This window comes from Buteo buteo, chromosome 24 (genome assembly GCF_964188355.1).
Source record: "Buteo buteo chromosome 24, bButBut1.hap1.1, whole genome shotgun sequence".
Taxonomy (NCBI): Eukaryota; Metazoa; Chordata; class Aves; order Accipitriformes; family Accipitridae; genus Buteo; species Buteo buteo.
This window is the reverse complement of record NC_134194.1, coordinates 13,006,095-13,033,864: the sequence shown is the minus strand read 5'-3', so window position 1 is coordinate 13,033,864 and position 27,770 is coordinate 13,006,095. Positions and strand designations below refer to the sequence as shown.

The 27,770-nt window shown below is 42.5% G+C and overlaps 1 protein-coding gene and 1 long non-coding RNA gene across 9 annotated transcripts in view; one reads left to right on the top strand and one right to left on the bottom strand.

Moving 5' to 3' along the window:
• The first annotated feature begins 1,389 nt into the window (after positions 1 to 1,389).
• LOC142044202 (uncharacterized) lies at positions 1,390 to 27,770 on the top strand. 7 transcript variants are annotated; one of them, XR_012654244.1, is made up of 8 exons: positions 1,540 to 1,714; positions 1,854 to 1,978; positions 2,559 to 2,801; positions 11,115 to 11,280; positions 14,923 to 15,137; positions 16,035 to 16,192; positions 25,804 to 25,910; positions 26,257 to 27,770. It is a non-coding gene; the product is annotated as an uncharacterized LOC142044202 (long non-coding RNA). The 7 variants fall into 7 exon arrangements; XR_012654248.1 differs by lacking the exons at positions 1,540 to 1,714; positions 25,804 to 25,910; positions 26,257 to 27,770 and adding exons at positions 1,390 to 1,434; positions 18,545 to 20,601; XR_012654245.1 differs by lacking the exons at positions 1,540 to 1,714; positions 25,804 to 25,910; positions 26,257 to 27,770 and adding exons at positions 1,412 to 1,438; positions 18,545 to 20,601.
• The window catches only part of HTR4 (5-hydroxytryptamine receptor 4), a 143,116-nt gene continuing 126,615 nt past the window's right edge, over positions 11,270 to 27,770 (bottom strand). For both annotated transcript variants that reach the window (XM_075056395.1, XM_075056392.1), the window contains one exon: positions 11,270 to 12,362. In XM_075056395.1, coding sequence (XP_074912496.1) covers positions 12,275 to 12,362 — 88 coding nt within the window. In that variant the 3' untranslated portion in view covers positions 11,270 to 12,274. The remainder of the gene's footprint in view (positions 12,363 to 27,770) is intronic.

Sequence of the window (27,770 nt, the reverse complement as noted above, 5' to 3'; positions counted from 1 at the left end):
TGTTTACCATTTTAATACAGCATGTACAGAAAAATGTTACTGCATTTCTAGAGTATCGCACCCGATCTCCATCTGGTATCTCTAACTTTAGCCTTTTGAAGAAGTATTTATACAAATAATGCACTTATTTGTATTCAATATTTCTTTTTGTAGGCAGTTGAACTTTGGAGTAGTTTTAATCCCTTAAACATTACACCCATTTTACACATAGTGGTAATGTAGTGACTAAATTTGTTGTGTCCATCTCATGAGAGCTCTGGGTGATTGAGATTGTGTTGAGATTGTATCTGGGATCTGGCCAGCGAACCTGCTCTCTGTGTTCAATATCTGAAATTGAGGAAAGGAGCCAAGCAGATGAAAAGAATTATTTTCCTGCTCAACCTTCATTAGTTAAAGAAATAAATAAAAATCATTACTAGTACATGAATGGATATAGCTTGTGTCAGCAGGAGCTGCTGTACAAACAATTATTTGCTTGCCAGTCTCTGGCTTCAGTGGTGTTCTGCTAGTGGCAGGCGTACATGCTCAGTACTTGATCAGCTCCCAGTTAAAAAGCTGTCCCAGTTGTAAGGGCTGAAAATGTCTTGATTTGTTTTCCACCATGAAGAACAGAAAGTTGCAGTTTTCATTTGGATTTCCGATTTCTTCTTTTGTGGATCCTTGAGTCACTGCAATAGGGGACGTGCGTTTACAGTAAAGATTGCTTTGACATCAGCCCAAATTTGCTGATGGGGTGTGCAGTAGTCACGAGCGTTTTCTTTTGCGAGTTGTTTTTGATTTTTGTCAACTGAAGAGGGTTAACTACATCAAAAGACTTACCTGCAAGAGCAAGGGAAGTGAAACCTGGTACGGAGCATGAACTTGATGCATATACCCTTCATTTGTGTGCTAAGCCATCTCTGAGATCTTTACGTTACATGAAATCTTTTCCCATCGGGGTTACTTCTCCTTTGCAGGACTGGGAACCTAACCAGTATTCGTATTTGAGGTCTCTAATTGGAATTTCTAGGATGGTTTGCCCATCTCGTCCGGCTGAAATGGTTGGGTTGGTTTCACGCTCCTCTGCACTGGGGCAGGGCTGTGCAGCCCACCGGCGCTCGGCTGGCTTTGGCAACGCCTGGGCGTGAACCCCAGTGACCGGACGGACACCGAGGTGGACGGGCAGACAGACAGACACCGAGGTGAATGGGCAGACAGACACCGAGGTGGACGGGCAGACACCGAGGTGGACGGCGACGGAGGTGGGATGGGATGCTCGCCGCCCGGGCGGCAGCGTCGGCCCAGGGCGGACAGCGCGGGCCTCGGCGGCCGGCAGGGGGCGCTGCCCGCCAAGGCTGGCGGCCTGCGGCTCCGCGGGAGCGGCTCCTCCTCCTCCTCTTCTTCCTCCTCCTCCTCCTCCTCCTCCCCCTCTTCTCCCTCCTCCTCCTCCCGCGGGTAGGTGCGTCCCGCCTGCGGACCGGGCCGGGGGAGGAGCTGGCGGGGGGAGGCAGCGTGTCCGTGCCGCGCCGGTGAGGAGGCCGGGGTTAGTGCGGCGGGCTGGGGCAGGGCAGGGCAGGGCAACCGCCCGGGGTAGAGCTCGCCGAGGGGGTGTACGAGCTGCCTTCGTCCTGCCAACGGGGCTTCGCTTTTTTAAGCTTAAATCCGGTTTCCTGGAAGGCAGGTTCATGCGCAAAGGCTATTTCAGGAGCGCTTAGTATCTCTTGCAAAGTTTCAGGTACTTTAGTTTTATGAAACTCTGGCATAAATTTTTTGAGCACTTGGGGAAGCTAAGCCTTAGAATGAAGGCATTTGCAGTCAAGAATTGTTTTCTTGTTTTTAATTTAAATGGAACCTGACTTTTTTATTTCTTTCAGGAACACTTTTGACTTCCTTGTGTGAGATGCGAGTCCTTGTCATGGCATGGGTTCATAACCTCTTCTTGAGCCAAGATCAGCAAAGAACATCTATATAAATAAATACCCTTCTATCAGAGCTCTAGGTAAACTAAGTAGAAATCAATCGCTTCCTTTCCTTTTTTTGGTGCTTAAGCAACTTGATTCCAGGAGGTCACAAAAGGTACAACAGAGTATATTTAGACATTTAAAAGTATTATGTATTGTACCATGCCAAATCTCTTGCATGCCGCAGAGTGTTTTAACAATCTCTTTTAAGAGAGTTTGACATAGTATCTAGAAAAGGTGATACTTATGTCCATTTAATTTTCTTAAGTCCTACATATATCTCCAAAAGATCCTATATACCATTTGGAAAACTGTCACCACATCTATAGAAGCAGATGTAGAGGTACTAGGCTTGAGAAATTCTGGTTTGCAGCCTCCAGGTTGTAAAGGGATATGATCTTTTGTGTCTGAGCTTCTCCCTGTCTCTCTATTTTGTTTCCTTTTTGGGCAGCCTGTTATTCAATTGTCCTGGAGGGCAAGAAAGGGTTTCCATTGGTGTGCCTAGTTGTTAAGCTTTCCTCAGGAAGCAGCCCAGATGCCTTCTGTCTGTATGTGACAGGCTTCCCTCTCTCTTCACACCGAAGTCCAGTCTGACACCTCTCTTTTGGTCTCTGGCAGGAGGAGCAGGCTGCTGTCACTGTAAATAAGATGGCTGAGTGATCCTGCTCTGTTCATCTTTCTACAACAGAGAAAACTCCAGCTGGGGCTTTTAGCTTTACTGTGCTCATGTGTGGCAGCTTTGGAATGAACTATGAAATCCATTTACAGCCCGCTTAACAAACAGTGATATATGCATCTGGATATCAAAGCAAGCTGTTTGCTGGAGTTCAAAGGCAGCTTTGCAAATACTAAATCTGATAGGTAAGGAAAATGACAAAGGAAACTGATATGATTGCATAATTTCTGTCCCCTGCTTCCTTCATGTGCTTTGCATGGATGTAGCTTCAGGGAAAGAATAAAACGGGAAGGATTATCTTCCCTAGGTTAGCTCTGACTTAACAGTCCTTGCTCAACAATATGCTTCCTGGATGGGTTACACCTTTGTTATATGTCTCTAGTGCAGATTCATGCAGATGCACTGGTCAGAGGGGTCTCCTCTTGCAGTCAGTGAAGTGAAATAAGCACTTCCAGGGTCTGATTTAGCTGGCCAAAGGTGGGTATTGACTAGCTCCCCACTAATTGGAAAGTGAGACTGAGATGACTTACGCCACTGCAGGCAAGTGCTTGAACTCCTTTTGTGTCTCTTTTTGCCCACAGCAGGTAGGGGTAACAGCTGTTACTGAAAGAGGATGTGGTGATCGTGGCTGTGAGTTGCTTAAGTGCCTAAGAAATGTCATCTGAATAGAGAGTGCATAGGGTAAATAGATAAAGCAGAAAGGATGCTTGGGATGTGGGCACTGTGGAGAGAGGAGCACAAAACATTGTGTCTCGGAGATGGGCAGTGTGCCGGTTCTTGCTTTTTTCTCTGATTTAGGAGAAAGACAAAATCAGTGTTTGGGTTCTGAAAAGAAAAGGATTTTGAACATATGTTTGTATTTGAGGAAAAGCTATAAGGAGTTGATGGACACAGGAATTTTGCCTCTACCCTCACTCTAGTCTCTGAGCTCTTCGGTGTGTTAGTAGCAGCTGCAGACTCCAGTCCTTGCCCATGGTTTCTGCTCCGAGTTACTAGTTCAAGCAATTCAAGCCTAATCCCTTGACAGGGGGAAGACAGGGCATTTGTATGTACAAGTATGCACTGCATGTGTTAACAGGACAGCCAAAACTAGTGCCCCATCAACTGGAGAGTTTCCATTAGCTCATTAACTGTTGTTAGGTGTTGAGATGAGATAAGCTTTCTCCATTGCAGACTTGTTACAGAGCAAAACTACCAACTTTGTGTTTGCAGGGAAGAATTTCTGCTTCCTATGGCATGATGTCTCCAAAGGAGTTATCTAAGCTGGAAACACACCATTTAGTATGAGAGCGTGAGATACGTATGAATGTATGGGTGTACATCGTTTGTGACAAGGGGTAAGGAGACGTTTCAGTGTTAGGAACTACCCAACCTGAACTGTGGATGCTGACCTTAGTTTAGCCAGTCCAGCTATATCCCGCACTTCCAAAGGTGACGCAGGAAGATGGAACATGTTAGTAAAGCAGCACGAGAAGTGCTTAACCTTTCTGGAGGTATCACCCCAAAACCTGGCTTCATCCCAGAAGAAAACCTTTGACTGAGAGCTTTCAGTACAGTGACTCATTGTTTTGAAGTGCTTCATTTACGAAGGCCCACAGCAACACCCAGCTTTCAGGGATAGGCCATTCTGAAGAAGAGCTGCCTGAGAAATGGAAGTATTTTTGGTAAGGATGGTGCTTGCAGCACAGTCATTTGCAAGAAAATATTCAGGATTGTGGCAGGATGGGCTGTTTAACTTCCACAGGACAGATGGATCAAAAGCAGAAGCAGAGGATAGGTCAGCTTTCTCCTTCAGCAAATATTTCCAATGACAGTCCACAGTTTATATGTGAGCCTTTACAAATAGAGCTGTAAAGGACATTAGAAAAGCTGTATGTTGGAACTCTGGTATAGAAGAAGGAGTTGGCAGGGTTTATCTCTTGCTTATAATTATGCTCTGTGGACCAGCTACTGAATCCGTGGTCTCTAGACAAGAGTCTGAGGGTAGTAGTGAGAACCATAATGACAGTCCTGCTTTGGCTACTGCTGCTTGTTTGCACCGGGAGGACAGGGGTCATCTTTTAGGGTTTATTAGGTGAGGGCCACACTTCTGCCATAAAAATGAGCAGCAACATTTTCACTCAGTTTTCAAAACATACAATCATGTTTCTCAGTGGTGTACGCTGGCCAGCTCCGTAAATGAGGTGGATTTCTGCCTGAGAATATTTCCTGATGTAGTTTAAACTCCTTATCTATCTCTTAATCTCTTCTTCCCCTAGGAGTGAAGAGAGACAAAAATCACAGATTTTATGTTAAAGTTGGACTCTAGCTTTGTTGCACTCTTCTTTCCAGCTCGTTAGTGGGGCAAGGAAGGGAGCAAGCAAGTGGAGGTTATTGGTTTAAGCATGCCTGGTCTAGCAAAGGGCAAAAAATCTGGCAGTTTGAAATGGGAAATGAGTTGTGCTCTTGGGTGTGACTGTCCACAGGGAGCCGGGGCTGGTGATGCAGAACTTGGTGTAGGCTCTCGGGGTATGTAATGCCTCTCTTGGCTGCTCTAAGCTTATGCAGGAGCAGCACAGATGTTCATAGCTTGAATTTCTGTGTGAAGATGATTACCAATAATGATCTTGGGACTGCCATTGAGGACTGTAAAGATGGTAGCAAGTGAATTGACTCTTTCAAAGAGAGTAATGATCGAGTGTAATAGTGGGGCACAGTCATGGAAACTGGTATAGAGTAAACATATCTGTGTTAATCTATGTAGTCCTTAAAGTAACCCCTGGCTTAATAGCTATTCTTCCTTCACTGGCAGTAGTTATTGCAATAATGCTCTAGACTCTCCTTGGTGGTTTTTTTTTTACAGATAGAGGGATGCCCTTGAATAGAGTTGAATTTAGAGATTAGTGATATGAAGATGACCGTTGATATGGTTTGACAGCCCTTTCAGATACTCATTATGTCAAGAGCCCTGTTTGGTGGGTGGGATTCAGCTGTCAGGAATATGAAAACAGATTCATTACTGAGCCTTCTGGAAAGGGATTTAGTTCTGATACGCTGTCTGGATCATTGCCTGACTGAAACACACCCCATGGCAGCTGGAGGCCCTCATTTGGGGCCTCCCTAATCTTGACTTGGAAGAAAGCTTCAAGGAAGTCAAGTGTGCTACTTACTCAGCAAGGAAATAAATTTTCCTCTTGTCTCAGAGGACTGAGAAGCCCCCTTCACAATATCTTGTGGAGAGTACAGACCTTGGCACTACAGCTGTTGTGTAAGGAACATCGGTTAGCATTGCATTCCCATTCTTTTGTGGTCCAGGGAAGATATTTAGGGTTTCTCTGGGTTTTTTTAATGATTGGTTTCAAGAACTTCAGAAGATCAATGAAAATCATTTAAAAATGACAGAATTCTGTAAACTGTCAAATAACGTATGCTAAAATAATGTTAAGCTCTTCTGCCAAATCTTGGAAATTCCTTAAGTAATAAGCATATATTTGACAGGAAATCTGCTAGATTTCCTAATAGCATAGGCAATCTCAGTTCAGTTTAACAGGAAGTAGTGGAACTCAGATATTGGGTAAACTCTAGTTAAATTATATCTTTTTTTAATTAGGTGAGAAAGTTTCTGTGATAAGGTAAATTTTTATAAGGCCCTGAGTGACTATGTGATTATTTTGGATTCAGAAAGATTTAAGCTATACAAAAACTGAAAGAACTAAAAGCTTTTGTATATTTTTTTTTTAGTTCATATTAGTAGAAAAAAACAACAGATTTATTGCCTTTTGGCATGATAGTACTCAGGGATGGCTCAGGAAATCTAATGCAGAGAAAAAGATTGGATCCTAAACTACTGAAGGTTTTACAGTTGACAGTTACAGAATGAAAATGCTCTCCTTGGCTTTAGCGTTTATGAAGATGGGTGAGGAGAACTCTTCAGAATGACTCAGAGTCTGCCGTATGTGGGCTGCCTGCTCCAAGAAACCATCATTTTACTGGCATTGTTATGTATTTTTCATCTGTGCTAGGAATTAAATGGACATGATTTGAACCAAATTGGTTACTTCTGTTGCACACTATTAAGTCAGACTGACGCCAATAAATACCTTAAATACCTTTTGATTCTTCCTCATCTTTGCTGAGCAGAGCCGTTTTTTAGTGTATTCCAGTCCAAAAGCCACAATCCTTTGGTCAGATGATCTTTAGGTTGAAGATATTTGTTAGTAATACCTAAATTGAGAGGTATTCTGAGATGCACAAAAGCATTTAAGTACAACTGATACACTATTCCTGAATATTCAGAGCTCTTGATCCCATCTAGGGGACAGTAGGAGAAGGCAGGGTAAAGTAAAAGCCATTTTGAAGTGAGCTGAAGTCAAAGGCAAGGTGAGTATCATTTAGCCCTCTCAGCTCTGACTCACTCACTCAAGTTTTCAGTGGTTACCTAACACGTTTCCAATGTATGTTCTCCCTGAAGTGTCCTTTGTTATAACAGAGACTCATGGAGGACCAGAGTTTGCAAAAAGAGAGAGACTCTCTGGACCCAGAGATTCATACTGCTCAAAATCAAGATGACCCTAATAATGGTTTTCATTGCTCATGTGAGTCCATTTTGATTGCACTCATTCTGCAAGCTACACCAGCACCACAGTGAGCCCCGAACCTGGGACCCATCAGGTAGACGTGCTAGGCCAAGGTGTGCGCTCCTGTGACTGCAACTAAATCATAACAAGTAATGGATTAAGCTATTAAAATGACAGTATCTCTAAGCAGATGGTGGTTGTATGTGCCCCACTCTCTGTTTGTGACTAGGAATGTGCAGGGAACAGAGCATTGAGAAAGAGGTTTTCAGTGCGCCAAGTTTGTTTTTTCCACTCAAGTGCTCCGCATGTGCATACCGTGTGCATGGCCTCTCCCTGAAGCATACACTTCTATATTGAGATCGGGGGGGATTTTAGCCTTCAAACAAGCTGAATGTGGAAAATGTAGATTGGAGCCAGGCACTGTGTGGGTGAGAAGCAAGCAAGGGCTTCCCACGCATCTCTACAAATACTCCTTAGCTCCAACACTGTCAGTCCCTCTGTTTCCACTGTGAGCCCCTTCTCAGCTCTGCTAATACATTGCAACTGGAGTGTAGGCACAAAGGCCATGTACTGTGGTGTAATGCAAATGGAAGCTATTGACTTCATTTTTAAGCCACGTGGTAAATGTTTTCATTTCTTACTGCAATTAGACAGGCATCAGATCCTGCAATAGAAGCAGGTCATGTATTACATTTCTGAACTAAATGAAAAGGGTTTTGAGAATTTATTGCAAGTATTTTTCTAATTGTTCTGCTGAGATGCTGTTTCTCCCTTTTTTTCATTGCCCTCTCCAAGACTAAAAACTGAAAATATATTCAGTGTTGAAAGAACTGTGAAAGATAAGTCGGGAACGGACATTTCCCCATAAGGATTCATCTGTCTGCATGGTGTTTATGAGCATGACCTGCTAGTACACTTGGGCTGCAGCCATATCTCCATGCATCTCACTAAGCAACACAGCTGCTGACTGCCTCAAGCACTGACATTTACAGAGCGTGTATCATCCAGTTATTGCTTCACATCCCTCCAGACAGTCTTGATCATCAGCTAATTAAAGTGTATGGCCTCTTCTGCACTCTTCCTTGGAGCTTCTGTTTTGTGAACACAGCTTCCCATTGGTGACCTGTTTATTTTGTCTCTGAATTTTACTTTGCAGCATGGCTGTGACTTAGTTTCTATCTGAGTAAACTATGTACCAGAGACATGGAAGGCTGCTCAGTAGACAGGATGGCTCACCTTGTGGTCTTGTGCAACTTGACACTGTCTAGGGCCCACCTGAAGTCAGATGGCCAGCAGCTTTAGTGCTAGGCTAGCTTTTCAGTCTGCCTGTGGAAGTAGTCAGCTTGTTGCTCTGCTTCCTTCTTTCAGCACAAGTAACCTCAGTGCATCTTTGGATTTGCTTGTCTGGGCACATGCCCTGCTATCAAATGTCATGCAAGATCTCAGGAATGCTTCTGGAGCCTAGAAGAATACAGAAATATGGAAAAACAATGGTGTTGACAGATCAGCCTCCTGAAGACAGTTTAGCAAAGGCCCAGCCAGCCAATTTCTTATTAGCTAGCTGTTCTGCTAACACGTTACCTCTGGCGAGGAAAAGTGTAATCAGTTGTAATCCAAGAAAACAGCTACAGCAGGCTTCATGCTTAACACTTCTGAGGCTTACCGCATTGAAAAAAATACACCGTGTTCCCAGGCCATAAATATGATGGTGTGATAATTTGCTGATGAGTGCTAGTATATTTATGTGAAGAAATAAATAATATTGTTATTAGAGTGAATCTGTGAGAGATGGCAGGAAAGAGGTGTAAAGGAAGGAAGAAAGGAGCATCCTTTTTTCAGTCAAATTCACTAGGAAACTTGGAAAAACAGAGCCACACAAAATTATATTGACTCCCCATTTGCAAATGCCTGTCTTGAGCACGATGCCCATAGCAGTGACATCTCTCAGCGTAGACAGTGAGAGATGAGGTGGACACAGGACAGGTAAGGGAGAAAGAGGGCTCAGTAACAATCTAAGCAAAAGTGTGGGGAGAAAGAGAGCTGGTGCATGAGAACTTGGTGCAGGAGGCAGGATTGTTGTGGTAGATAAACATTAGGAATTTGTATTATCCTACAGAGCTCGTCCATATGTTCAAAGCAATGGGGCCAGATTCTCTCTTGCTGTTATAGCTGTTTGAGTATATTGTGAGGCAGGTGGAAAGTATTCCTTGGTAGCATCTTATGTTTTGAGTGAAAACAGTAAAAGAAATGAGCATGAGCTGGAGCTTACTGCAATGTACATAGAGGATTTTTTATTTTTAGAAGCAGCCAATGCATTACATATTATTCAGCACAGGCAAAGACTCTGACACTGCTAGCCAAAATGGTCAATGAGAAGATGAACTCAGAGGCTGCAGGACTAGCTAGCTTTAGCAAAGGAAATCAAGTACGTGTCCTTTCCATGAGACAGCTTCTTTTCCATAGAAATTCTAACATTATTGATGATGGACAATGTCATTTTCTGGGTTCACAGAAGCATTGCTGAGATTGACTTATTAAGCAGGAGCTGCCAGGTGGTTCATGACAGGCTTACTGAGTCCAACAAGCAATTAGCCAGAGATGACACAGAACATGGACATTTCATATTTGGTATTTCATTCCAATATGGTGTTTGAAATTGGAGACTTTTTTCCAATCAGAGCTGCTGACCATTTTGGCTAGTGAGCTACTGATCCCATTGATAGAGCCTTCTGAACATTGCCCATGAGTAAAACTCAGTGTTGAGAAGTTCATTTTAAATTAAGAAGAGCTATATTACTAAAGCACACAAAAATATAGGAGAAGACAACACTTCAAGGACAACAGTGGAAACAAAGAACACCATCACTATAGCATCCCCATGCTGCTGGTTCCGTATCACTCTGAGATATTTCACACCAATGTATTGATGCCTTTTAATGGGGACAGAGAAAAGCTTTTCTAGGATTTCTTTAAGAAATTTGATACTTTGAGATGAAACCAACACAACCTGTTCTGCAGTCTTGCATACCCAAATCCAGACAAAACCCCATGCGAGCAGTTCCACAGAGGTGTAGATCACAGGACTGAAGTGGCCCTGGATGGATTTTTTCCAAACTTTCAATAATGGCCTATTTGTTTCACCCACTGCTCTGTTTGGGTGTTAACAATAGAGTTGAACTGATAATGAGTTCTTTTGGAAACACAACCCTGTAAAAACTGGTCATTGCCAAATGGTTCCTAATACTGAACCAGGAATTGGCTCAAACTCTCTCACCCTCTCTTTTCAAATAGCTCATGCTCTTCCCATCCCACCAGCACCTATCACCACAAACACCAATAGTTTGTCTCTTCCTAACTGCTGACCATTTTCTACATTGGTAAGTGTCTGGCTTCTTCTAATTAGGGCTGTTTCTGCCCAGTGTCTTTTTGAATCCTAAAGGAAAATGATGTGAAGCTTTATCAGTGACTTTTACGTGGAAGAAGTATTTAAAGAAGTCAGACGCCATGGCAAGGAAGCCAGTTGTTCTTATCATGCACAAATTTTTTTCCTACTGAGCAACATTTTTGTTTGTTCAAAGCAGGATTTGTTTGTTTGTTTACAGTAAATACCTGTCACATAGCAACAGAAATATTACTAAATAATAATACATATAATGTTAAGCTCCTGGGTCTAGAAGCTTTTAATGAAAAAACCCACATATTCCTGATAAAAAATAATAAATAATGTCACTTTTCTTTTTACATTAAAAATATCTGTACATGATTACACAATATAACAAAGTACAATTTTATTTTCTAGGCTCAGGGTGGCATCTCTGGGTTAGATCTTCATCTAAAAAGGGTAGAGGCTTGTAGTCTTGATCCTGCATATTTCCCACTGCATGATAATAATTTTCCCAAAGTTGCAAAGTCTACAGCCTTGCCTACTCTTTCCATGCAAAGGTGAAAGCAGCTCACAAGGAACATAGCAACATCTACATGCGGGAAGCAGCTAAGAACCGAGATCTTTGCAAACAGAGATGTGCATGTGGTGATATTTGAAAGTCTTGAAACTTCCTGCCTCAACTGGAAGAGAACAGAAACAAATAGAAAAATAAAGGTGGAAAATGTAAGTAGAAGTCTGTCTTCCTAATGTAGCTAGGAAAGATGGTATATTTTTCAAGATGGCACTTAGTGATCTATTACAGACTGACTCTGTCTCTTGGCCAACCTTTCTTCTTGGTAAGAATGCCCAAAGTTTGCTCAGATGAGGACAGCACTGTCAGCTTGCCTGGGGCTTAAGGGCCACATCCCGTCCATTGGCCTCTGAACGGCAGAGGATGGCCACTGTCTTTTAGCAATTGGGCTGGATTGAAGCAGTGCTTGCAGGGCCTTCTGGTAGCAGTGAAATGTCCCTGTAGGTCCCACTCCAGCTTGTCAGGCACTATATATACCCTATGAGTCTTCTACCAATGAACTTGGCCAGGAAACACAATAAAAGCATTTACAAAGAAAGCTCTGCAGGGTAGGGTGAACCAGCAGCTCGTGCTGACCTTTCACCACTAACTATAATCAAAGGGCAAACATTTCCTCTTATTTTGCTGAAGAAAACGTAGTGCTGTTTCTCTCCTGACAGCATCCGATCACCGGCGGGCAGGATCTTGCGCAGGTAAAGCAGGTATTTAGTCTCACGTCGTGTTAGGGCTTTAGCCAGAACTTCTAATCTTTAAGATCATGATACCACAGGACAGAGAGGTGGCTTGTACACAGGTGGCAGCTGGAAAGGAATAACAGAACTCCTGCACTGGGTGGTTTGTATCTGTGTTGTTTCCTTACATTGACAGAAATCAGCTCGCTCCTGGAGTAAGGCTCTGATGCAGTCGTATAGTCCAGCTGTCCTTGCAGATACAGGAAAGTCTCCTCAGCTGTTCTGCTCGTGTACCTTCCCATGCCCCCATCAATCTACACGTGCGCAGCTGGACATTCATATGAAGTCAGTGCAGGAGGCACCATGACAATGCAGATGAATGAGTTTTCGTAAAGTCCTGCTCTCCGTGAATCCTTTAGGTATCCTGAAATGAATCTGTTCCTTCAGCTGGGCCATTCCTCTTCTAGGATTGTGACTAGAAACAGGACTCTTGGGATTCAGGGTCATTGTGGATGGGAAGCTTCTCATGTTCCTGATGATGCCCATTACGTAAAACAGTGTACCTGGGAGTGCAAAAACATAAAGATTTGTTAGTGCTAGTTAAAAGGACAAGCTTATGTAAAATGAGTTCTTGAAAACCCCAAAGTACATCTTAAGGCAGTACATCTTCCAAATATCCAGGCCCTACATAAAGCAAATGTGAATCCCTACTTTGCTCCATGACAGGAAACCAAAACTTCAGTTTGACGCAGTCAAGGCAATCCCTGAAAACCAAGAACCTGTTGGTTTTCCTGTATCTAAAGTACAGCTGGTAATGAGAGGAAACCAGACCAAAGAACTAAAGAACACTGATTATCTGTGGATGTACTAAGCTGAAGGCACTTCAGTTAATGTCTTCAATGCAAACATTTAAAGAATCATTTGAGACTAGCTTGGGAAGTGAATGCTGTTTAACATGAAACCAAGACCAACGTTTCAGGGCATTTCCACTTAAAAAAGAAAAGTTTTTCTTATTGCAAAGTTGGGTTTAGTGCCAATTCTAGTATGTTTTATCAAACCACTGGTGTTCATGTTTTATGTCCTTTGGAGGTATCATATCATGTGTATACCTTTCTGATATTTTTCCAGGCTTTGGGCCAGATATGGAAAAGCAGAATTCAGTTGTAAGGAATTCCACATTATCTCTTACCCTGTGCCTCATCTACCAGCCCATTTCCTGTGGCCCATCTCAACATGGCTTTCTGAATAGAACTGTTGATTTTGTTTGCTAATGACATGCAGCTCTTTTCCCTGAGTGGTGTGCAATGCTTAATAGGAATAAGCAGATCTGAGGTGATAGCAAAAATGTTGGCTAACTGGAGTAAAACCAATTTAGCACATCTTTCAAGAATTTCACATCTAATCATTCTTGTTTGCAAACCCCTGAAGGGTACAGAGCAAACCAGGTATCTTCCTTTGGCAGTCCATTCATTTAAACTAAAGCTGAACCAAACCATCCTTTGAGTAGGTCCAGAAGTAGGAAGCTGCAAAAATAACTGTAAAAACATTTTTTTCCCTAGTCCAAATGCATATCAGGGAAGTCAGGTCTCTGTTAAGACTTTCCTCTCCTGACTGTTCACAGGTGTAGATATATTATTTCTCTTAGTAACAAATATGCAAGACATACCTGAAATATCCACATCCCAATAAAGATTAAAAAAAAGGAAAAGGTCCAAGAAAATAGAAGACTATAACCATTCTCCTGCTGTTAGCAGAGGGAAAAGAAGTACTATCAGCCTCAGGATTTGTTTGAATAATCATTAGAAAAAAGGTCAGGAACTCCTCATGGTCTACACATTCAAAAACTGATACTATGGCATCAATCATTATTAATCTGGATGCATCTCTTTCTCTGTTGAGTACACTTGGGACTTTTAGGCTCCTAATTAAGGTGCTTACAATGCCACTAAAATGCCTGAAGTAGATGATCTGAATATCCTACAAATGATATATCTGTTAGTTCTAGTAGATTAGCCATGGACTCAAAATGAAAGCCAGGCTATAAACTATACTGCCTGTCTGAACTTGCCCTGGTGAATATTCCTGGAGGAATTTACCCTGTAATGTACTAGATTCTGGTTTTCAACATGGTCAGGCTTGGTTGCCTTAATACAGGCACGTGCAGATATATCCATTGAACGTACTCCCTTAATACTCCAACACTCCAAATAATGATTATAAATTTCAAAAAGCGTGCTAGTTCTACCAACAAGATACAGACTTGATGTAAGAAACAATAAAAGACATTTTGCATCTAACACTGAACAGACACTCCGAATAGATGATCATGAAGCATACAAGTCGTAACGTAATTTGAATTTAATATACTAAGTCAGACATGGCACATTGCGTGAGGCAATCCACCAAAGAGACCTTTAGCATGGCAAAGTCTCTGCTACAAATGGTGATACAGAGGATGAGAGCCAGGAGACCCCCTGCTCTGTGAACAAGGCAGACATAGTTCAGAGCAACTCAGAACTTGCTCAGAACCACAACAGACAGGCACTGAAAGCTGAATTCATACAGGACATCCAAAGAGCCAAACCTTTCTTCTTCTTCTTCTGCGGTAGTCAGAAAACAGTTGTGCAAGATCAGCAATTTAGCAGGTGATGCCGTTTGTTACAAAGATGCATTAAGCTAAAGAGAAGTCATTAAGGTGTCCCAAGATCTCTTGTGGCTCAAAGTGTCTGTCTGAAGCCTCTGGCAGTTAGCTCAACACTTCCAGCTGTTTACCCTGTGGGGAAAGAGGACTGGTAGGAGAGGAGGAAAGAGCATTCATATGCAGGGTGTGAAAGCTGCGCTGCACGGGTGATGGCTTGCTCTGGTACTGGCACATCATTCCTAAAAATCTTACCAACATCTCCAGGAAACTGTTAAAGGAGTCCTCCGCGGTGGGCTTTTGTGTTACCAGGATTGTTTTCACATACAGTAGTTTTTCCCTTAAAATGAAAGTTCAAAGCTACCTGCCAGTTACAGGGCGCCAATTTAGTGTTGGATAAAAAAGAGGATTATAATAACCCTGCTTGTTTTCACACCACCATGTCTTAACTGATCTGCTCTCTGAAAATACCATTAATTTTTCAGGCATCAGTATCTACGAGAAGCAAGTTTCAGAGGGACAGCACAGCTGCACCCAAAACTCATTTTTGCCTCACCTACATGAACGCACACTTGATGTGCCTCAGCTCTCACCCAGCTGAGAAGTCAAGCACCACAGGATTTATCTTACCGACCGCAAGAAGAAAACGACACTCAGACCCTGCCTGTGTGGGCTGAATGTTTCAAGAGAAATTTATCAAGTACGTTTGAGTAATGAATACATCGGAGGAAGCCATAATATAGTGAGCAGGAAAAAAAATGAAAAAGTTTTAAATGCGTTAAATAAATTATCTGCAGCAAATTAGTTGCTCAGCTTTCCTTCAGTGGGATTTGTGTACACTGGCACATTAAGCTACCAAGCTCATTTACAAATAGCATCCCAGGCTGCCTCTGCCCTCTGCATCCGACTTCTCCCAGAACTGGGGGTGAGTGTTACTGTCATTTCACCTGACAGCTTTACTCATATCATAGACACCACCACCCAGCAATAAAGCCCAATAATGAAAAGGCATTACCACCTATAAAGGTACCCTGCTGCAGGCTGTTCACATACTTGCCAAATGGTACTTTAATTGTGATGATGACCAATTTGGAGATAATTGCTTCTGCATCTCCTGCTGTTTCTGACAGTCCAATGGACTCTTTAATTAACTGGTTGGATTAGCTCTCAGCACAGCAGAGGGGAGCTATGTGCGTTTACCCTCTGTAGGCCCACGACCAGAATAAGACGCTCCAGCATTATTCTGGGATCTCGGCAAGAGCTGGGCAGAAAACACCAAGGGGATGCAGTGGCTGTTTGTGATCTTCCTGCTTTCATTCCCTGCGGAGCTATCCTCCACACCAACATTTAGAATTTATTAAGGAAGCAAAGCCAAAAAATTGCTGGTCTTTGGCTTCTGCAACTGTAATGAAAAACAGTCACTGTATTCAAGGAGCCTGAGGTCCCTGCTTAGTCCTCTCCTGATAAGCAAGCCCCCTGCATCCATCTCTGTCCCCTGGGATCATGCCTTCTTGCTGAAAAGCAGAAAGCAGTGCAATCTGGGGGCAGAGCTCCTGGTTCTGAACACAAAAGCTAACTGCATCCATTTCCTCAGCAGAGCACGACCCAGGAGGAGGGGAAGCCGTACCCTGATGGTGTGTGTGCCACCCCTGTATCGGAGCTCGCAGCCACCAGTCCATTTTCCAGAAGGGATCCTCAGTGTGGAGACGGTGCCTGGGGTCCTTTGGACAGCAGGGAACAGACAGGAATTGGAAGGTATCTACTCTTCCCCAAAAATGCCCCCTACCAACCCTTCATGCTTGCAGTGTCTGTGTAAAGCTGCCTACACTGGTTACGCACACCCGTGGCTCCTCTGCACCAGCCTGGGAAGCACAGTTTGCAGTTTTGCAGCTCTTTTACCTGTGAATTACCACCCTGGCTTTTAACTGTAGTCCTTGCTCTGAACACTCGCATCCATCCTTCTTCCCTAAGCTCCCTGGACACTCGAGTTCATTAGCCTGCAGGCAGTTAGTCCTGGTGGCTGCTGTGAGCGGCAAGGGCCTCCTCGCAGGTACAGAAACTCCGTGAGGGTTTGGATCGTGTTAATAGATACTGCTCATTAATAACAAACTGCCAAAGAGAGAGCAAAGACAGCCTTTCCCAGCTACAGCTGAATCCCTAATGGGCTAAAGGACTTGTGTGGCAGCATCTCCTGCACTTTCCAAAGCCTCTGAACACACACTGGGCTTAGTGTCCTCTCAGCAGGCTCTGTCCCTTTAACCCTGGCAGGAGAAATAATTTCACCTAGAGGGTCATAATAATAGCAGAGAAAAAAAAATGAATAAAATAAATGCCCACGACGGTCCAAGCATGGCGAATCTTTCAGCTGGGCTGAAGGCAGATTAATGGAGGAAGCCACAGCCATCCTAAACACGCTGTAGGTGCGCAGCTGTCTTTGCTCTCTGTTTAGTAATCCTTTCCCAATACACCTGTTTACATTGTTAATTGCTTCCATTTCTGAACTGGCAGAAGGTGGTTCCTATTGTCCTGACATTCACTGGAGACTGAGGTGAGGTTTTGCAGGTGTCCCTGGACTAGGATGGGAAGGGTTTGCTTTTGTGAGGGGGGATATCGGGTGCTGTTAACTCTGCTCCCTGCGACTTTTGCCACCTAAATCCACTCCCCCTCTGCCCAGAAAATGAAGGACACGTCGTCACCAGGTAGAGCAGAGATTTTGCACGCACATTCAGACACCGAGAGGTCTATGTTACTGCAGAAGTAGGTGGATGGGTGCCTTTATGGTATATATGTCTGTTACTGGTACTGCCAGGACAGCTCGGATCTCAGCTGGGTACACAAATGGCCACAAAGTCTGGGGAAGTTTAGACATGAACTATACAAAAGCTGATAAGCACAAAGTTTCATTGTATTTGCAAATCTTTTTTTATAATCTTTATATTATAAATGCAGAATAGTTACTGCCAGAGTTTCTAAATACCCCGTGGTAATGCAAGAATAGAAGATAAAAACCTCATCTCAAATTCTTTGAAATAAGTGCTCTTCTTAGCTGTTCGCATTAAATTCTTTGAAGCCTGTAATATACTGTAATGCTCCACCACTGGCTGCAACCGTGACCTTACAGATGTGCTAGCCTGTGAGAGTCTCCTGCTGAACCCGCACTCACACAAATCAGGAAAATTACCCCTAATTGAAACAAAACTGTGGTCCTCAGACATCCCTGCGCTGGGATTTGGGGTTTGTTGCTGGTAGTTCCCTACTGGACTGATGGAGGGAACTCAGGCATGGCAGAGTCAGGCAAGGAGCAAGTTTTAACTGTGACATTCTTAAAAATTTGAAATAATAAGAAAAGAAATAAATCTGCAGGGTTTGTGGCACTGAAAGTTTTCTTGTGTCTGTGCCAGTTTCTATGAATTTTTCTTTAAAAAAAAATTAAAAAGCAATAATTCTGTAAAAATGACAAGTGAAATTTTTCATTTAAAGGCATTGCAATTTGTTGTTATTGGTTTTGGGAAGTGTCCTTTATTTTTTTTTTTTTGGTCACCTGCTTGCATTCCAAATGAAAGATTTCAAATTAAACCAAGCATTACATTTCAACAAAACCAAAACTCTGAAAAGTCTAAATCTATTCATGTTTTCTTGACAGTAGCACACTGTATCCAAACTAAAGCTGAGCTCTGGCAAGCTCCTTTCGAAGACAATGCATGCCCTGAAAAAATGTACAGGCTAATTTAGTTTACAGCTAGGACATATAATAGGTTGGAGTGGATGTTTAAGGGAGGTCAGAGTGTCTGAAAAACATGCAATTATAAAGACTTACTTTCTAGGTAAAAAATAGTGAGTTTCAAGCTAAAATCAGAGTGGTATAGAAAATGCTTTTCCCATTCTCCAAAAGTTTTCACAGTTTCAAATATTTTCCCCACTTTGATCTGGAGCAAGTCTGCAACTTCTCATGAGAAAGTAAAGAAGAGAAAAAAAGCAGACTCCAATTCATGTTCAAGGCCTTTTTCTGCCTCTTATCAAGGTGACTGATCTAACCACTGTCATATTGGCAATTTTGTATGAGTAAGCGCTCATCTGCCTGTCTCTTTCATTTTCTCCTTTTTCCAGTTGTTGATTGTCAGCACTCTAAATGAAACATTTCAAAATATGTTTCTTCCTTCATATGCAACTAGAAACTCTCTCCAGGACCCCAGAAAGCTTCTCAGTAACAGTGTTTGTACAGCCAATTTGCATCTTTGAAGGTTGTAACAGTGGTTGCAGAGGCAACGCAGAAAACGCAAATATTTCTGGTTATTTTTAGTGAACACAATCAACTTTTCCACTGCTTTCCCATTCCTCCCACCTTTGGTTCTGCTCCCAGTGGGCTCAGACAGGCAGACAGGAGTCCTGCACCTTTGCATCTCACTCTTCACTATTTTCTCTGAGTTTTGCCTTCAAAATTCTGATGACCCCATGGTTGTGCCACAGCTGTGGGGTACAAGTGATGCCAATTGCTTTGGTGCAGAAGAGCAAAGCTTTCAGCCATAGGAGAGCTATAAACTACATTTCTGAGCAGCTCACCAGCAGCGCAGCCTTCAGACTGCCCACTGAGTGAAGAAGATCTGCCACAAGTGGCATCTTGAGGTAGCCTGGATAGGACATACGCACAAGGAGATGTGAAGGCCAGGAATTAGAACCTGGATAATGGCCACAACTGAAGCAATAGAGACTCCTTCAATCTCAACAAAGAAACCTTGACACTGTGTCTCTGCTTTCATCTGTGTTCAGACCAGATCCTGAAGTCTTGATGTGAAAATAGTGGTGCAGGAGATCTCAAAAATAAAATGCTGCAAAGGAGTTGAAGTGCAAAGAATTGTCTCCAGATCTATCACGCCTTGCAAGATGATGAAGCTGGCAAAGTGAAATGGGTACAGTAAGATTCCCAAGAAGGAAGGCAAATAGGTGATGATCACTCCCATTTACATCACGAAACCTCTTGTTATTTGCCAAAGCACCCAGTAAGCACTTGTTGGGACTAGAGGAAGACAAGCTGTTACTATGAAAGATATGATAAACTGTGAAGATTTATGTTTTGCTTGAGCAGAGAGTCCCATTTTTAATAACAGAATCTACCAGTATTGTACTCAACTACCTAGGACAGCAGACCACAGAAAGTGTGTGCTCGTAGGTAGAAGCTGGCTGGAGCCACATTGTAAGTGGAACTGAGCTTCCAAATTGAATAAAGACTTGAAACTTTCCTTAGATTTGAAAATTGTGGTGGTCCACAATTTATCTTTCTCTGCATTTTTTTCTCTCACAGCTGCAAAATTCTTCAGTGGTTTCCCACCTGGAATATTTGCAGCACCACTATTGCAGCTTCACACTCAATATAGCGTCCATTTCTCAAAGCTCCATTTTTTCAGATGGACTTACAGAGAAAGAATAAATAACTCTCTTCAATATCAAATTGGGATTACAGTTAACAATCACTTGGCAGACCAGAGTAGGTTATTTTAATGAACACATCATTCTGAAATAAGCCTTCCACCATCTGTCCAGCCCCATAATTATAAATGCAAACAACATAATTCATAAATGCACTATAAAAGAGAGGGAAAGAGAGAACAGCTTAGGATGACTGTTAGTTATTCCAGACAGTGATGCATCTGCTTACTTTATTCCTGTTTCAGAAGCAGTTAGAAAAGAGTCTTTTAATTCCGTATTTTGTGGCAGCTACTAACCGACAGTAAATGATTGCCTGTAGATCATAGAGATGTCGTTAAGTGCAGTACAGTTTCTGGTTGGCATCATTATTTAGGCATGTCTATGATTGAAGCACCCAGTAAAGATCACACAGACCATCCTGTACCCACATGGGCCAAGAATCAACTGTGAGCATGTTTTTCAGAAGAGCAGGAAAGAGCCTGTGGTGTTAGAGTGCCATCCAGGGTTACAGGAGCTAAGGGTAAAGATGACAATGCTATTGTTTCCCTGAAAAGGTGCTTCTGATATTTTGGAAAACTGGGAAATCTTGGGAAACAGAAAGTTGAGAAGAATGTAAACATAAAATCCAAGAATCTCGGGAATTTGCTATTTTAATCTGTGACATTTTGCATTTTGAAAGAGGCAAAAATATTTTTTTAATCTGAAATACACAAAATGTCAAAATAAAAGGTGAATAAAATATGTTGTTTCATTCCCATTTTCTGTTGAAAAAAATGAATACACATAATCCAAATTAAATGTATTTTCATGAAACATTTGATTTTAATACAGCTGCATATTTAATTTTCGGAAGGTCAGTGCAGAATTGTCCCTCTCTCACAATTACTAGGTTCATAGACTTCATAAAATTAAAAGCTTTCTAGTAACTCTGTAATCTCTGGGCTGAATGACTCATGCTTCCGGCCAGTAAAGTGAACTTCAACATTTGTCCATCAGTAGAAATCATTATAGCAGGATAAGAAGAATACCCCTTACCTACTCAATGCAATTCCTGGGGCAAAATGGAGCCAGAAATTACAAGCTCATTCTGTCCTTTTGTTGATATGTATCAACATTGCAAAACAACGTAAATTGGTTTCATATTCAATTCTGCAAAACTAGCAATATATCTAATACTAGGATGAATAGCTCCTGTTGTTTCTCTGTGGGTTTCTCATTTCTTTGTTTCTGAGATGAGCAAGATACTTGCAAGGTTTCCTAGCAATAAGGTTTAAGCTTATTGTTTATCACCCTTGTGCTGCATCTGATTGACCTGCAGCCCAGAGGAGACCAGCGTGTTATCAAAGGTGAGTTTACTAAAGGTAGGTCTTTCCCTGCACCTGCGCATGACTACCTGTGATCTGCTTTGTCCAACAGAAGCCAATTCAGAGAGACTTTCTCTTCTAAATATATGGGAAACCAATGAATACAAAAAGGAGTGTATGAACTCAGAAAACACAATGAGAACTGCTCCAAGAGAACTCCCTCAAATATCAGATCTATTCCTTTAACTCTGTAGAGATATACCTAATGTTTGTCTCTTGTGCGCTTTCAAGCGCAGGGCTCCCACCCAAGCGGGCGAGAGGAAGGTGGATTTCAAACCAGACGAACCCAGGCGTGGGGATGGTGAAGCCGTCATTAGGGTTAGCTGCTGCTTGGAGCTGAGTTAGTCCGGACGGCAGATGAACATCTCCATCCCCTCCTCCTGTGACTATTTCTCTTCATTGCAAGCTGACAGCCTGCAGAGCCCACAAAGATATGTTATGATTTTCTGAGTAAAGTGGCTGGGGTAGATGATTTGCTAAATCGCCTATTGGAACTCTGGTGGAGAAACAGCCGGCCAGACACGGCCGCTATCTGTCTGTCCCTTTGCAGCCAGGCCCAGGAAAGCACAGTAATGTGGCAAAGAAAATGAAATCCATCCTCTGCAACGAGCCTTACAACAGGAATATTCCTTTGCCTTCAGTGTCTTTTATTCCAATCTTGGGAAGGAAGCATCATTTATCTGTGTGTAAAACCCACCTAATCAGTGGACTTGATGTCTCAAGCAGCATCAGCACCAAAGAGAAAATATTCCTGAATTCTTAAAATGTCCCAGCCAAATTTGAAGTCTGTCCTAGTCTTACTATTTAATTATTTTTTTTAAAATAGGAGCAAATATCAGTGGACCATTCCTCCTTAGAGATGATGCAGTCCTTTGGGAAAACATGGGCAAAATCCACAGAAATATCATCAAAAGTTCGATTTTCTCATTGCAGCTGAATGGTGAAAATCCAGATCTCAGGAAAACATTTGGATTGCTAAATTATTTATATGGATATGACAGCAATGTTGATTTTAAAGTCCTTCATAGTCAAATGTAAATACAAATTTGTCTCTATCTCATGACAAGTGTTTATGTTTTTTCACTCTTGAGCAGTTATGCTAAATATCTTAATTATCTTTAAATCAAATAATGCTGTTCAGACCTTGTGAGCTGGAATTAAGCACTCATCATTCTTTACTAAATTTCAGTTAGAGGTTTTAAAAACAGCTGTCTCCAGCCCACATAATCCAGCCTTCAGTACATTTTGTAAGACTTCTACATGCCTCCTCAGATTTAAAATTAGCAGACAGTTCTCCAAGTAAGCAAAGCCCTTGAGTGAGAGAAACATACCACTGGAAAAAAAAATTACTTTCTTTGTATCTGAGAAGTCACAGAAAACAAAGAAAGAATCTATCAATATGTTTGTTTCTCTCCTTTCTTTGTCCTTTTTTTCCATCATTCCTGAAGGATGTTTTCCTCAGCTGATGCTCGCCTGTTCTCTCACTCGTACAAGCCAGCTCTGGCTGCCGCTTGCCCTAATGACCTGCAGCTCCAGGACACGTTCCCAGACCGGCTCAGTCAGACAGGGGCCAAAGCATTCCCGAACAGTACCAGGAAAGTGACTGTAGCTACGTGAGGGACGTCCTCGTCTCCAGAAGCGGAGGTGTGCAGATACTGCTTAGTGGATGCGTGACCACACTGACACACAGGCCCCAGTGCTTTAGGTTGATGTACAATAGAATTGTTTCATAGTTTTTTTCTGGCAAAACAAGACCAAAATCCCCTCCAGTTCATTTATTTTTGTGTTTACAGTAGAAGCATATCTTTTTCAAGGAGGATGTTTAACTCCTCTGAAAAGTGCAGGCAAATAATAAACTAAAATATGATTTTGAAATAAAATGTCAAAACACTTCAGCATCTTTTTTCCTTTTCATTTTTTCCTGCTGAAAAAAATTGCTGAATTTGACCCAGTCAGTTTGTTTCCCTGGAACTGCAAGTGCTCATTATATCTTCCTTTTTTTTAATTCTTTTTATTGCCAGGCTCTATTAATGAATTTGGTCTAAGAAAAATTGTAGGAACACATTTAAGCTACTTCAACAGTTAATCCCAGCACGCTGCTCCTTTGCTCAGAAGACTCTTGTTCCATGAATGCAGGAAAATTGCATTGGTGTCTCTGGTAGAGTGCTGAACGCAACCCTTCACTTGGCACAGGAAATAGATTGGATAGAGATTGACTGATGAAGATAACTAATTAGGGGCCTGGCCTGAGCCAGCCAAGGCATTTCACATAGATTAGCTAAGAAGCAAAGAGTCCAATTCAATAAAAAATAAGGCTGAAGGAACACATTTTTCTATGTCATTATCTCTGGGTACTGGCTAAAACCTTTTGCATGATGTTACACAGTCTCATTGTATTGAATGATAGCCTCTTCAGATGATAATTACATTCTTGATAGCCATCAAAAGTTAAAAACAGGAACATGACTACAGATACTTTAATGCTAAGCAAATAGACAAATGCTAAACGTGCTAATAAGAACAAAGATCAGCTAAGTTCTTCGGTGAGCTATTTTAAGAAATTGTTGATGGAAGATTACCAGGCACTCGGGACACCTCAAGACTGCAGAGGTGTTTTTTCCAACAATTTCTGTTTGGTTGTGGGCAAGCCATGCCATTTCTCTGAGCCTTCTTTCATTGTGGATAAAATAGAGGCAATAATACTTCCTTTGCATGCCTTGTCTTTGGATTTTAGCCTCTTTGGAACAAGCATTGTGTTACATCAGATATGAATAGTGTCTGGTACAACTAAATCATAGTTTGGTTCAAGGCTGTGGTGCTCCAGCAGGAGCAGTTAATCACTTACATAAAAATGGTTTGTTTCAATTTTAAAATGTCAGAAATGCTTTCCAGGACAGAACAACCTACAGCTGTAGGAAAGGTGTTTTATTTATTCAAGAACTTCCTTCCTCCACTAAATCCTTCACGCCCTCAGAGGCTTGGAATATCCTGCCTCTGCGTCACTGACCGTAATGATGCTCTCAGGCTGGCGAATAAAAACAGGGAGATGACTGAGTTTGGTTTGGGCCTCCTGTTTCTCATTGCACAGTCACAATAATTACCGTCCACCTTTCCTCTGGTTCTTTTAGCAATGCTTACTAAAAAGGCTGAAGCCTCCCTGCGCTGTAATGGTCACGCTGCAGCTCTGCAGCGCTGCGCTTGTGATGCTGAGCTGGCGTTGGGACAGGACGCTGCCTTTGCGCAGAGCAGCACCCACCGGCAGCTGTCCTCTCTTCTGCTGACCATGTAATACTGCTGTCCTGTTTTAAACTTCAGCATCTCAGTTTTACCCGACAGAATTTCAGACAAAGGGAGTGGTTGAGACTGGCCAGGCGCTGTGCCTGCTGGCCCTGACTCACACTGAATGGGTTTATTTTCCTTTGCCTCCAGTGGAGACTGCTCTGAACATCCATCTGATGTTTGTCACTGTTGGCCCGTTATTAATTGTAACATGGATGTTGCTATGACATGCCTGAGATTTTCAATAACTTTTAAAGTAAGAACAGCAAACAGTCTCTGAGTGGGGCCTGAAAGAGGTGAGAAATACAGCACATGATCCCTTGAGCATATATGTTTGTGACTGGGTTTGTACAGCTTGTATATCTTCCTGTCTGCCCATTTCCTACCTCTTGTCTTACGAAACCAAACCTTCAGTAGCAAGCAGCTGAACGGGTTAAATTTTTCGGCATAAAGCAGTGTCACCATTGAGAAAGTTTGTACTTTGGGAGATGGTTACCAGGTCTCCTCCATGAGCCAGAACACTGAACTGCTGATGGCTCGGTGGCTTTTCGGACATTAGTCAACAGGGCTCAGCCGGACCTTAAGTAAACCACATAACCACATACCCAAAAGACGCCATCGCTGTTGTCAGAGTTGTTCTCTGCTGTCAGCCTGACCCAAGCAACAATGCTCAACTGACAATGAAGTTCCTGTTTCCCAGGGAGCTGATAAACCCTCGTAGCTGTCGCCCCTGTTCTCCTGTGGCCTGGTTGCATTTTCCCTTTCTCGCTCAAGCAGGTGCCTGTGCCTTCCAGAGCTGTCAAGCGTGGCAGCTTTCAAACAGCAAAACTCATTGTAAAAATAATGAGCCTCATTATACCATTAGCAGTTTTGATCCTGTCAGAACAATAGCTGCCACGTTTCTCCAGCACATCCCAAATGCATCTCGCTCTCCCCTTGCTAGAAAGATTAGCAGTTTATATCTCACCTCTTCCTGGGTGTAAGGGTGAGAATCACAGGCACCCCTACGCGGAAAAACACCCGACTGGGGATGTGCGAGGGATGCCGCCTCTCTGCTCCCCTCTGCCCAGCTCATGGAGACCTGCTGGGGCACGGGCACCCGCAGGTCTCCCCCCTAGCTCCAGGTGCTGAGCAGCACTGCGGATCTTAAACAGAGACATGATGCTAGCTAATGCCACTCCTGACCCCTCTGGAGGGGTTGAAGACCCCCCCTCACCTTGATTGCTGAACTTGACTATTGCAAAATATCAGCATATTGTGCAACAGTTTGAAAATAAGTCTGCTTTGCTTTTTGTTTAGAGCTGCTGAGACACTGTCTGGAGAGGCAGCCTTGGATCTCATGTCACAGTGAACCAGGGAATGAAGAAGGCATCACCGGGAAGGTCCCCAGGCACCTGGGCTGAAAGGTACTTTTTCCTTGTTCTAACAAGTCCAGTGGAGGCATTAGAGATATGACAGAGATTATCAGCTACCCCACCCAACCGCTCTGCTGATACAGGGCTGTACCACTTGCCGTTACTTTATCCAGCCTAATTTTGGTCATCCGACGGGTGTTTCTACAGTGGTTCCCTCAAGAGACTACTTCATGTGCTAATAGATGTCATCATTGACAGACTTTGCTGACAGTCATCCTAATGACACTTCTCCTATCTCCCAGCTTCGAGTTCTCCCTTTTCCCAACCTCCTTAAGCTTCTGTCTTTCAGCTACTTGACCTGAATGATGTTTATAAGTTTCCCTATTTTCCACTACAGGACATTCTGCTCAACTTTAGCAAAAGGCCTTGGACTTTGGGTATTATGAACATAAATGTGACAATGACTGGTGATGAAAAACATGGGATCCACACAGCAAGCAAGATGATGGTGTCAGTCCAGAGATGTTGACGTCATCCATCACAGATTTGCAACTTGTTAGTGATACAATAGTTGATGTTTCCACACGAGAAACAGAAACTTGGGCACTGAAGGACAGAAACTGAACTAACTTTAAAATCAACAAAGCAGCTATTTGTTTTCAGTGATCTAAATCCATTTGCTAATTACGGACACCAGGGTAAACAAGTAAGCAATGAGTGGAGCCATTCAATGCCATGCTGCAGAAGATGGGCACTTTCCTCTCTTTCTCACATTAACTCTGTATTTCCATTCCTCTCTAATTAATGTTAAGTTTGGCACTACAATATATGCTCTAATTACCTGCTGATTTTGGCCTACAGTTCATTTTTGCACCATAATTAATGCAACATTCATAAGAGGCCCAAATCTGATAATTAGGAGAGTACTTGGAAGTGCTCACTTACGTTAGAAATACACAGCATCACATTGAGCGGTTTATAACTACCCGCAGATGGGATAGCTCATAATAGGCTTCTGTTTTTTAAGTAAGGTGTTTCAATTACTGAAGTACAAGCAGGATCAATTAAGAATATTCAAATGGAAGATAATGAATGTTTTTTTGTAAATGGAGATCTCTCAACTGGCATAATCAGATCTTTCATCTGCTAGGAAAAAAACCCCACAAGCCATTAGTCAAAGCTGTGGAACGAAATAGTGGCAAAACCACTTGGAGCTGTTTCCTTGTGCAATGGAGATACCACAATTTCCAAATGTGTTGCAGACCAGCAGCCACGAGCTCCAAGACTGACTTTTGTTTGTCAGGCTTCAAACGTGCCACAGTGCTAGAACTGCAGCTATCTGGGAAATGGGTGCCTTTTCTGCAGTGAAGTATCCAGTGAAAAATGACAATTGCAGTTTGTTGAAATCTTCTGGCAAAAAATGCTTCATCATTTCATGTGTCTACTTTGTGTGTGCAATAGCAGAACTTTTTAGTGTCAAAACAGGACTTTCTATAAAGAATTCTGTGTTTTATAACAGAAGTCTAGCATATGCACATTGTTAATGTCAGTCACTAGTTTAAGTTCCTTTCTGAATAGCAAACTATCACAACCTCCCTCACAGCATCTGGGGCTCACGCATGTTCCTTCCTACTCTACAGCCTGCCAGTAAGTTTTCTGGTCACCAGGGTACGTATCATCCTTTCCTGCCTTTTGTAGGGCCAGTTCACACATGTACCCGTGCAATATCTATGGGTTTGTATCCTGGTAACTTCTGAATATGCTGAAGGTGGTGTTGTGAATCTACATATCTTAAAGCACCTAATGGTAAGATCTGAAAATTATATTTTCTGGTAATGGAACAATGACACAAAAATTAAATAACAAAAGACAGTATTAAGATTAAAATTAATAATAAAGATTCTTGTTGGT